The sequence below is a fragment of the Nicotiana tabacum genome, chromosome 19 (genome assembly GCF_000715075.1).
Source record: "Nicotiana tabacum cultivar K326 chromosome 19, ASM71507v2, whole genome shotgun sequence".
NCBI lineage: Eukaryota > Viridiplantae > Streptophyta > Magnoliopsida > Solanales > Solanaceae > Nicotiana > Nicotiana tabacum.
This window is the reverse complement of record NC_134098.1, coordinates 75,206,460-75,218,370: the sequence shown is the minus strand read 5'-3', so window position 1 is coordinate 75,218,370 and position 11,911 is coordinate 75,206,460. Positions and strand designations below refer to the sequence as shown.

The following is an 11,911-nucleotide window of genomic DNA, read 5'->3' as shown; positions in this document are numbered from 1 at the left end:
TTGAAATGAAAAAAAAATCTATCTATTTAGGGTGGGGGTGAGGCGGGGGGGTGCAGGGTGGGTAGGGGGTGTGTGGTGTGGGTTGGTGGGGATAGAGAATAGGGTAGAGAAGGTTGAAACATAATTTTGGAAAATGTTTTCTCTTTTCTTGGTAGGGAAAATATTTTCATCCAATTAGAGAAAAATGAGTTTTTAAGTAAAATATTTTTTAAAATATTTAAGTCACTAAATATGAGAAAATTGAAAAATATTTTTCTTTAGTGACAAACACACCCTTAACGGAAACACACATTCTTGTGCAAAATTTCAATTTCGCCTACGCCAGAAGGTGGGGTTGGAGGCTTGGGGCGTCACAAGCGGGCTCATTAAGGTGGGCCTGGCAAATTAATCGGGTTAAAGGTTGACGGAGGCTGCGCTTATGGGTTCGTATTCCAAAACGTAAGATATCGTTATCCTGAGTCCTGCACCAAAAATATAGTTTTCTTTTCCTTTCAGAAAGGTAACAGATTTCACCGAAGTTTAGTGAAGAATGGCGACGCTGGCGGCGGCGCCGTGGTTTAGAGTAAGGTTGATCCCGGAGTTAAAGAACAGCCAGTCACTACTATACTGTCGCGGCAACCACAGTTACCGGCAAAGTCTCTGCTCCCGTAGAAGAAGTTTCTCAGTTTATGCTTCAGCGGGGGACGGAGGGGATGTCAGAGTTCGGTTTGCGCCATCTCCTACCGGTAATCTCCACGTGGGAGGCGCTAGAACTGCACTCTTTAACTACTTATATGCGCGGTCCGTCCCGGTTCCTTGTTTTCTTCTCCATTTTACCCATTGAGAAACGCTTTTTTTTAATTGTCTTTCTCTGTTACATTATGTTACTCTAAATTACAGGGCAAAAGGTGGGAAGTTTATACTCCGGATTGAAGACACAGACCTGGAAAGATCCACAAAGGAGTCTGAGGAGGCCGTGCTTCGTGACCTTTCTTGGCTTGGTCTTGCTTGGGATGAAGGTTCTATCATCTACCACCCTTTCTTTCCCTTTGCTAAATTGCAGATTTCTGATGTCAGTGTCTTGTTGTATGTAACTAAAGGTTTGAGCTGAGCTTACATCTTATATATTTATTAGTAACACAAGTATTATAGTAAATCCCCAACTCATCAGCAATATTATATAAAAAACGATGCCGCCTCAGTCAAACAAGTATTTAAAGTATTTCTTCTTTAGACTAGGCTTGTGAAGTAATGAGCCTAAGCTGAGTAAGCTCAGGTAGCTGCAAGATATACCGTTTCGATCCGAGCTCTCTTAATGAGCATTCTCAATATTATGCCTTGAAGAGGACTCAAACCTCCACGCTATTTAGCATGAGATTTTGAGTCTTGCGTGTCTTAACATTTCACCAGCAACGCATCTTAAAAGTGAATCGTATTCCATGAATGTGATATCTATCTAGTGTGATGTGTGGAATATATGACAAAGGTGGATCTATTGATCAATCATGTCATATAGGCCCTAGTTGGACATCCAATTGCTTCAATTTGAGTTATCTGGATAATGCAATGCCTGATACATCTAAAAAAGATGGACACTTTCTGGCTTGTCTTGTTAGCGTCCTTAGAATGGAACTTTTGGACAAGCCTGTTGATATTCTGCACATACAAAACTGTCAAAGCTCAATAGCTAAAATTAGTGTCATAAATTGATCCAATGAAGCTGACACGTTTTATAACTTTTCGAATGCCGCGGTTTGTGGAAGTGTGTGGCCATCTCATCTAAAAGCTTAAGCTGTTAGAGATAACACATTTTTATTCATTTAGTTATATCTTCAACACGCTCCCTCTCATGGGAGCCTGTCTTTTTCATGGGTCAAACACGTAGATATTCTTTTTAATTATGGGTGACAGTGATTTGAACCCAGGATCTCTGCCTGCTCTGATACCATGTGGAAATGTGTGACGATTCTTTTAGTTATATTTTCAACACAGTCAAAATCAAAACTACGGACTCGTTAGCATTAAATTAAATATATGCTTTTAAATGTAAGACAATTTTATTAACAACAATTATTTACCTTATAAAAAATAAACAAAAGTCAACACCAAAGAGTTAGTGGAAAGTACAAAATTACACAAAAAGCTGGGAATTATTTCACGTAGTGCTGAGACTATCTATGAATTCCAGCATTGACTCTTTATCATTTAAATGTATCCTTTCGCCAACACTTTAAATTATATAAGCATCTATACTTTACAAGAGAAAATCTTTTCTATTTTCCTTTCAGAATATCTATGATTCCCTGCAAGGCACACCGGCACACTGTTCAAAAATGTGTAACTCCATAGCTTTCTGATTTCTTCTCTCATCTTGCAGCCCTGCTGAGAAGCTAATGCTTGTTTCACAGTCCCTGTCATCACCCAATTGATGCCATATATGTTCAAAAACCTACTCCTGATGTCTGTCCTGTGAATCTGCAATGTAAAAAAGGATGTCTTGCAGTTTCTATGTCTTTTTCACATAAAAAGTCTTGTGTGAGAACATGCCTCATGTGAAGCAATCCACCCACAGAGATCGAGCTTTTGTTTTCCATAGCTTCTTCCAAGGCTCCTCCTCCAGTTCTCATTCTTTAGCAAAAATTAGTATCAGGACTTGGCAGTAAAGCTACCATTGTTCTTCTCTTTCCACCATGTAGAATCCTTTTGATTATCCATCACTCTAGTTTGGTTCTAAACTTTTAATAATTGTGTAACCCTTTCTATATCCCAGTCCTTAAAATATCTTCTAATTTCTAACTTCCAACCATCATTGGTCCAGCTTTGCGCAATACTGATTTCCAAATCAATCAGCAGATTGAAAGCGTGCCTTTTGACTCAAACCAACCTTTTGACTCAAACCAATCTCTTTATTTTACTTTGTGACCTGTTAATTGCTTGTTGCCTTTATAATTTTCTGTTTTAAAGTTTTTTTATAAGGAAAACCACAGGCTAATGCTGTTTTTAAGTTCGCAATAAGGAAAACAAGCTAGTAGCAAATGCTATAAGGTGAGACTTATATTGAAGGTGAGGAATCAAATCCTCGTCGCTTGTTGCTTGTCATTGTGACATTGGGACAGTCTTTAAATTCTGTTTTAGTTTTCATCCTTTTTTTTCTTAAGATGTAATTCTAATTTCTAAGTGATCACAATTATTGATGACATATTCTTTTACCTATCAAAATATTTAAAAAAATGATGACATATTTTTTGCAGGTCCTGGAATTGGTGGGGAATATGGACCGTACAGGCAGTCTGAGAGGAATGCCCTTTACAAGCAATTTGCTGAAAAGCTTTTACAATCCGGTCATGTTTATCGATGTTTTTGCTCAAATGAGGTGATTGTATAGAATTTTCATTTCTTTCCTTGGGTATGCTGGCCGGTTTTACAGTGTGAATTTTGAGAGTTAGAAATCTGTACATCTAGAATGTAAGTTCACAGAAGCAGATATTTGTGCTACAGAATCCTTTTGGATTCCATCTATTATACTAGTTTCAGGAGCACGATGCTCACAAGTTTGATGCCTCTTAAACTGCTCCATTGTTTATCTGCTTGATGGGTCAATACGTTGTCCAATTTTGTGGTCTTAGTATATCGTATTGAATGACAGTGTAATAATAAAGCATTTTCTGTTGTGCAGGAATTAGAAAAGATGAAAGAGATTGCAAAGTTGAAGCAGTTGCCTCCAGTATACACTGGGAGGTGGGCAAGTGCTACAGAGGAGGAAGTGGTAGAAGAGCTGGCAAAAGGGACCCCATACACATACCGATTTCGAGTACCAAAAGAAGGGAGCTTAAAAATTGATGACCTCATTCGTGGTGAAGTTAGTGATATTTCTCAACTAATTTGTACCAGTAAAATTTATTCCCATCTAAGCTGGTGGTTTTTTTTTATTTTTTTTTATTGTCATAATTCCGGTCCAAACTTATTATGTTGAACCGCCAACTGGTGAATAAATTGAAGATTTTTTTTTAGGATATCGTCCAAGCTAACAATGGCAATTTTATTGCTAAAACGTTGTGTTATGATATTATCCTCGTATCTTCTAGAAGATTAGAAACAAAAGAAGAAAGGGGGTACTTTTTCAAGGGGAAAAAAGGGAAGAAAGGGGGTGGTTCTGACTAGTTTTTTTCGTAGGGAATAATTAAGTTGGGGCTGACTCTTGCTTAAAGTAAGAGCTATGACTAGATGAGTCCATTGCCTTATTTGGATAGATGGGCTAATTTCTCTAGGTCATCAATTGTTGGTTTCAAACTCTGTAATTGTTGTGTAGTGATCTGGTGATTATGGGCTTGGGGTTCTAGGGTATTAGAACTTGGAGATTGTCGAAATTAGATAAAAGAGCACTATAGAATACCAATAGTCTAGATTGGGAAATAGGGAGTGGAACTTAGTGATATTAGAAACTAGATAAAAAGGTACTGCAGGAAGCTAATACCCTAATACATAAGTATCATTGCATATTTATTTCTTGTGAATTTTTCTTTCTTCTTTCTTTTTTGTTTCCCCCCTTTTTTCTCAATGATGCATGATAGGCGGAAGTGGTAATGATAAGAAGTTTTTTAAATTGAAATTTGCTATCTATATCAGCTGGAACTGACAGTGCACAGAGAAGCTGAAGAAATTATGGAGAAATGTCCCTTTGTATATTTTCTGGACAGCATGAAAAGGAACCATAGATGTTTTAAGAATAATTTTTTGTCCTTACCTTTTGTAAAGTTTAAATGCTTACAGAATCTATATTTTTGGGTTAGGAAGAACTCAGTAGAAGGACTAGAATATCAGTTGGAATCCATGTACTCCTTTAATTGAGAAGTCCTATAAATTCTGCAAAACTTTTGTGTAATAATACCTGCTTGGTACTTGACCATGGAATAAAAGTTTATTTTGCCTATCAGAAAAAGAAGAGGAAATGGTTGAAATAACATAACTGTGAATTTCTTATCTTTGACAAGAAAGTAAAAAATGCTGGAAATTTTTCATGCAAGGCACGGGCAAAATGCTAGTGCATCTCAGTTATTATGGTGGACTAACTTTGTTGCAATTTCATGAAGGTCAGTTGGAACTTAGACACACTTGGAGATTTTGTGATCATGAGAAGTAATGGACAACCTGTTTACAACTTTTGTGTCACAGTTGATGATGCTACTATGGCAATCTCCCATGTCATAAGGTATTAGAGAAATCTAATTTCAATACTGTATGACAGAACTGATGCTATACTCTATAGGCCAAAGGCATTGTAAAATTTCCACTGAAAAGTTGAGTAACAACGAAGAGGGTAATATGATTATAGTGATCTTTAGTTGTTAAAATGAAACATCAGTCATGATGTAAATATGTGTTTAAATTAGTTCTCAATATTATGGAAACAATCTCTCTATCCTCACAAGGTAGGGGTAAGGTCTGCGTACATACTACCCTCCCCAGACCCCACAGTGTGGGATAGTACTGGGTATGTTGTTGTTGTTTCAGTTGTGTGCTATCACTACACAGACTCATTCGTTTTCCTTGATACACCATTGTCAAATGGGTATGACATGGTTACCTTGAGATTGTACTGAAACCTTGCTAAAAATCGAGCTTACCCATGCCATAATTTGTACCTGAGGCTATGGCTCCCTGTAACATAGGTTGTACTATTTTGTTTTCTGCACAGGATACAGCCACTTTTCAATATGTAGCATGTATTTTTGAATTGTTTATTTGGCACTCGAGCACTAATGAAATCTTGATGCTTCAGAGCGGAGGAACATTTGCCGAATACTCTAAGGCAAGCATTAATATACAAGGTACTGCTTTTCCCGGTCTCCTCCCCTTTCTTCCCCACCCCCTCCCCCAAAAAAAAAGAAGAAGAGAAGAAATAAAATGAAAGAAAAGCTAAAGGGAAAAAGAGAGTGAAGAAAATGGAAAAAGAAGAGAAGAATCCTTAGGCAGTTCTGGGTATATGATTTCACTTCTAGAAGCTCACGGAGAAATTTCTTTGTTACCCTGTTGTAGGCACTAGGTTTTCCGATGCCTCACTTTGCGCATGTTTCTTTAATTCTTGCACCTGATAGAAGCAAGCTCTCTAAACGGCATGGTGCAACATCAGTTGGTCAGGTAAATGACATTGCATGCTTCCCTTTTGAAACAATTTTAGGGGTTTACGTGTCAGGTAAAATATGTTCTTCCTTTGCTTTGGATTTTCTCTACCCTTTCCTTTTGAACTGGAAAAGTGAGAAATCTCAGTGTTTTCCTTTTCCCTGACAGTTCAGGGACATGGGCTATTTGCCTCAGGCAATGGTGAATTATCTAGCTCTTTTGGGATGGGGTGATGGTACAGAAAATGAGTTTTTCACCCTTGAACAACTTGGTCAGTTGGTTGCCTCTGTGCTGATGTTCACATAGCTAATTTTAGCTTGCATTCATTTCTATTTATTTGCCTTTCAAGTGTGATAGCTTCTCATCTCATTTGCAGTTGAAAAGTTCACAATTGAACGTGTAAACAAAAGTGGTGCCATTTTTGATTCGACCAAGTTAAGGTATTATATTTTCTTCTGCTATATAAATAGGATTTCTTGGTTTTACATTTCTTGATTCTTGTTTAAAATGTGAATATGAACTTCAGGTGGATGAATGGTCAGCATTTGAGATCTCTACCATCTGAAGAGCTGAACCGAATTATTGGTGAAAGGTGGAAGGATGCAGGCATCGCTACAGAATCACAAGGAATCTTTATACAGGTAGAACTTTTTCTCTTTTTTTCTTTTCTCCACCACATCTTGTAGCCTGTTCGATGAAGAGTTTGACTCTCATTCTTCCTTAAGTGATTGTTCCTATCCCTTCTATGTTTTACCAATCCAAGAAGAATAAACTATGTTTGTGCAATGTGATGTGATCTGACAGTTCCGTGTTAATGGTTGGGAGCACCTTCTTATGTATTGCGACTGATAGCTTCTGATGGAGCTTATTCTTAATGCACTGTTGGTGCAAGTTGGGATAAAGTGGTTACAGACCCTTATATGAAATGCAACAAGCAGCAGTATCACTATAGGTAGTTGTTTTACCATGTGATGGTCTGCTACGACTTGGCTGGCTGATTCTGGATAGACCTAGTGCAACACGGCCAGTTGAATTAAATCAGGGATTCTTTTTGCATGACTGAATGAATCAGGGATGTTTGGTGCCGGATATGACACCAAGTCATTAAACTCAAGATCCTACTTAGGATAACTTAAGATTCTCTGGGGTCGGATCTTCAAGTTATAAATTGCTGCAGATAGTGTCTCCATGCAAAGTTACCGGAAAAAGAAAAAAAAATACCCCAGTACCTTATAAAACATTATAAATTTATGACCTAAATGTCTCATAAAAGAGTTGGAACGAAAATTGTAATATGATATCAAAATGTACATCCTTAGAGGCTATCAGGAAAGTCAAAATTGGAACTTGACTTACAGAAGTGTGAAACAAATTCTCTGTGTTGTTAACTAGCAAGCTAATTAAGAAATTTATTGTCACATAATGTAAAAGTGACTTGATGCTGGAAAGGTTGGTATATTTCTCTAAGTATATCACATTAAGGCGTTTTCATGGCAGGGTTGCTTCAGTATATTTCGATCCATAAAACTGTGGGGTTGTAGGAGTTGGATGACAATTTTAACAACCTTCTATCAAAATTTGAAAACCTTAATTTGATGTGTGTTGATGTAAAAGAATCCTAAATTTCTAATTTTCTGATTTAAAACTCTGGGATCTGGGGGATATAAGGCTAGTGATGTTCCTGAAACTTAGTTGTAGCTATAACTTTGTAAAACAATAATTTCACTTGTTTCAATACTAGGCTGAGGACAATTAACAAATAGGGCTAAACTCTACCATGGAAAGTACAAAGAAAATTATCGATTAGCCCCTTGGAGCATCCTTATGCAATGTGTTGTACGGGGATGGAAAAGTTGAAGTCTTTACTCTTTAGGATTTTCTCAAGCTAAGTAACCAGCTTTCTTTTTCTTCTGTGATGAGTTGGTTGTGTAGCTAACTTGTCCTCAAGCGAAGCTACTAGCTGCTGCGAACATGATTAATAGAGTTTGTGTTATAGAAATTGGTTTTACCTTGTATGGAAGTACAACCAGCTGGCCAATTACATGATTTTAGCCTTTAGTATCCTGATTTGGTTCTATTTCAGTTGGCCTGCTCTCTATTTTGGTCTGGAATAAAAATATGAACTATTAAGAAAATGGACCTTCGGCCTAATTTAACTCAAAAGCTAGCTCATGAGGTAAGGATTGTCCAAGACCATATAAGGAGAAACCATCACATTGTCTTCACCAATGTCGGAAAATCTAACACCTTCCGGCATGCCTAGGCTTGAACAACTAGAGCTTGGATAACATAACATGGGGCTCGACATTGGGAAACAAGCAGGGATGGGCCTGGCTCTGTTAAATGGACCTTGGTCTAGCTCAATCTCAAAAGCTAGATCATAAAGTAAGTATTGTCCGAGACAATATAAGTAGACAACAACCCATTCGCTCAACAATGCAGGACAATCTAACATGGCCTGTTGCCTACAGCAGAGAACTTTTTCCCACTCAGCAATGAGGGTGGGCGTAAAACCGGAAAAAAAAGACCAACAAAATTTTCGATTTTTCGGTTTATTCAGTCTGTTGATGGGTAAACTCTTTTATAACTTCGGTTCTTTGGTTCGGTGGTCGTTTCAAGGGTTCGGTTTTTCGTTTAACCAAAAAACCGAAATTTTTCAAAAGCTTTTGTCCGCTTAGTCCCTTACCCAGTTACCCTAAGCTTATCCTTAGCCCGAAACCTCTTATTCTGAAGAATCTCAAAGCTCAATCCTAAGCCATTGTTTGTAACTTCAGTTCTTGCCCTGTGCTCTAGGATTCAAACAAGTTTCAGAAAGGAGATTTTAAGAAGCCATGAAGCTTATCATGCATCATCAAGAATTAAACCTTCAAAAAGCTCAGAGTTTTCAACTATGGTCTTCAAGAGTGGTTTAATGGAAAATGAAGAGAGGGATGCTGATACAGAAAGAAGAAAGACGATCAAATGGATGGTTGCGACAATTTGTAGTCCTCCAATCTCTTCTAGAATGTTTGCTTTCGAACTTAAACTTATAAATTAGCTGGCTCTTGATTCTATCGGGGAATGATGTATTTTTATTGGAGAATACTACTATTTTAGTTTTCATGTTGCTTAAGCTCAACAACAACAACAACAAAAAACCTAGTGTGGTCCCATAGGTACATAGGTGGGGTTTGGGGAGGGTAGTGTGTACCCAGACCTCCTTACTACCTTGTGAAGGTAGAGAGGCTGTTTCCAATAGACCGTCGGCTCAACAAATTTCATGTTGCTTAATCACAAAGAAATAAATGCCATTCAAAATGATGTGTACGACCATATCTATTTTCCCGGTGAGATCCAGTAGAAAAACACTTCTGTGTGTCGACTCGATATTCCCTCGCTGCTCACCTTGGTTCGAGATTTTTCCGGCGACCTCAGAAAAAGACCAGCAACCTTTTTCTTTGAAGTTTTCCAGTGAAGGCACTCTTTCTGGCGAATTTGTTCAGTTTATTTTGTTCAGGCCCATAATTAAAACAACCAAACCGATTAAATCGAACCAAACATGAAAAAAATAAAACCGTACGGAATTTATTACGGTTCCGTTTCAGTTATCAAAATTCACTAACTGAAAATCAGACCGAACTTTTGCAAAAGTTGAATTAGTCGAGGTAGAATACACAGCTGGTGGTTTTGTTTGCTGGTATGATTCTGGATGCATCAGGTACAGAATTAGCTAAATGTCAAACTTGATCGAAACTTTTGAAATGCTGAAAATATTCCCCTCTTTCCCCAGTGGCTGTTGCATAAATGCTATTCGTTAAACATCAATTCAAAAGTTGATGTTCAGTGGACATTGGAGTTATGGTTCTTATACCTGTTAACTTTTCTATATGTACAGGATGCTGTTTTGCTCCTGAAGGATGGGATTGACTTGATAACAGATTCAGAGAAAGCGCTTTCAAGTTTGCTATCTTATCCTTTATATGAAACTTTGGCAAGGTGATTTATGAAATCCTCTTTTGAAACTGTACTATGTGATGCTTATAGATGAAAAGTTCTCTAGTTAAAGAGAATGAATAGTCTACATAGAAAATGTCTTCAACACGCTCCCTCACACGCGGGCTTGATTCTTTTTGATGAACCAAGCACGTGTAAATTCTTTTTGATATTGGGTGGCGATGAGACTCGACCCCAAGACCTCAGCATGCTCTGGTACTATGTTGAAGTGTGTGACCATCTCATCTAAAAGCTTAAGCTGTTAGACAGAACACACTTTTATTTACTTAATTATGTCTTCTACAGTTTCTCAACTTGGTCTATTCGTTAAGGCGTTAATGAAAATATTTGTTATTAATGAGCTTAATTTGTTCGAATAAGTAAAGGTATTAATTATAGCAAAAAGGATGGTTATCCTCATTTACAAGGAGAATAGAAAAGATAATTTCCACAAAAATGATTCCCCATTTAGTCCTTTACAAATTGAATACAAAAGACAATTCAACAAAACATTGATTCTTCGTAAAGGGCAACCAATTATCTATTAGAAGGCCTGAAATGATGTTAAAAGGAGAAAAGCTTATAGTATGTGACTTACTTATTATGGTATACGCTATGCCATTTGCAGCGCTGAAGGAAAACCAATCTTAGAAGATGGGGTTTCTGAAGTTGCTAAGAGCTTGTTAGCTGCCTACGACAGTGGCGAGCTCTCTGGTGCACTTGCAGAAGGCCAACCTGGATGGCAAAAGTGGGCGAAGAATTTTGGTAAATTGCTGAAGCGCAAGGTTAGATCTGAGTATTTTCTTTTTCCCTTAAGTTTCTTTTTCAGTATTTAATAAGGTTGCTTTATGTACCAGGGAAAATCTCTCTTCATGCCCCTTCGGGTGTTACTAACAGGAAAGCTTCATGGACCTGATATTGGGGCCACCACAGTTCTGCTCTATAAAGCTGGAACATCTGGCTCTGTAGTACCTCAAGCTGGGTTTGTGACATTTGATGAAAGATTTAAAATATTAAGAGAAGTTCAATGGGAGTCGTTCAGCACAGATGTGCCTTTGTCTGCTGGTGCTGTAACTCGTTGATATTGAGGCAATTTTTGGTTTGATTTTCGATCTTATGCCTTCTGTCTCCGCCCTTCCTTGTAGAAACAAAGACGGCTGCAAACGAGTGGGGTTCTTTTGTATTTGCACCTCCTCTCTTCCGAATACGAAGAGGGCTGCCGTCGCTAGTGGTATTCCTTTTTGTATTTCCCCCCTCCCCCTCCACGGGGTAAGGGCGTGTGGAATGTGAAACTACTTTTATTTTTTGAATGGTGCGACCATGACCGGCTTGATATCTTACTGCCACTTGCTGGTTGGGGTAAGTCATAGAACAATGGTAGAATAGATAGCAGGGCATATTTGCAGCTCCAAACTGGGTTTCGTTGAATATATTTACTCATAAAAGCAATGGCTATGTTTTTCATTTATTGTTCTACATGTATAACTTTCCGTGACTGACAGGGATATCTTTTTTGTAGAATTTCTTTTTCGGTTAAGTGCTAAACCGTGCATTCACTTTCTTGGTAGAGTTAAAACAGTGGAATTAGGTGTGATATTGGCGGTAGCAGTTCATCATTTGATAAGTAAGTTTCTCTAGATACTTTAAGTATCTTTTCTTGCGTTCTCAATTATTATACTATCATGGATAAATGTGCTTGAAAGGTTGTCATGAGATAACCAGAATAAAATATAAGAGAATACTAGATATATGACGACTTAACATGATATACAAACTTATACATGTGACATACGGACCTATAAGGCCGACAGAGGCGGATCCAGAATTTTAAGTTTATGGG

The 11,911-nt window shown here is 37.8% G+C and overlaps 1 protein-coding gene across 1 annotated transcript; it reads left to right on the top strand.

Moving 5' to 3' along the window:
- The first annotated feature begins 454 nt into the window (after positions 1–454).
- LOC107784556 (glutamate--tRNA ligase, chloroplastic/mitochondrial) lies at positions 455–11,520 on the top strand. Its single transcript, NM_001325381.1, is given in 13 exon segments — positions 455–780; positions 880–998; positions 3,231–3,352; positions 3,656–3,838; positions 5,070–5,188; positions 5,759–5,807; positions 6,016–6,117; positions 6,268–6,370; positions 6,476–6,539; positions 6,626–6,740; positions 9,974–10,074; positions 10,700–10,856; positions 10,929–11,520. Coding segments are annotated over 13 exon segments (1,710 nt in total). The 5' UTR covers positions 455–529; the 3' UTR covers positions 11,154–11,520.
- Positions 11,521–11,911: the final 391 nt, after the last annotated feature.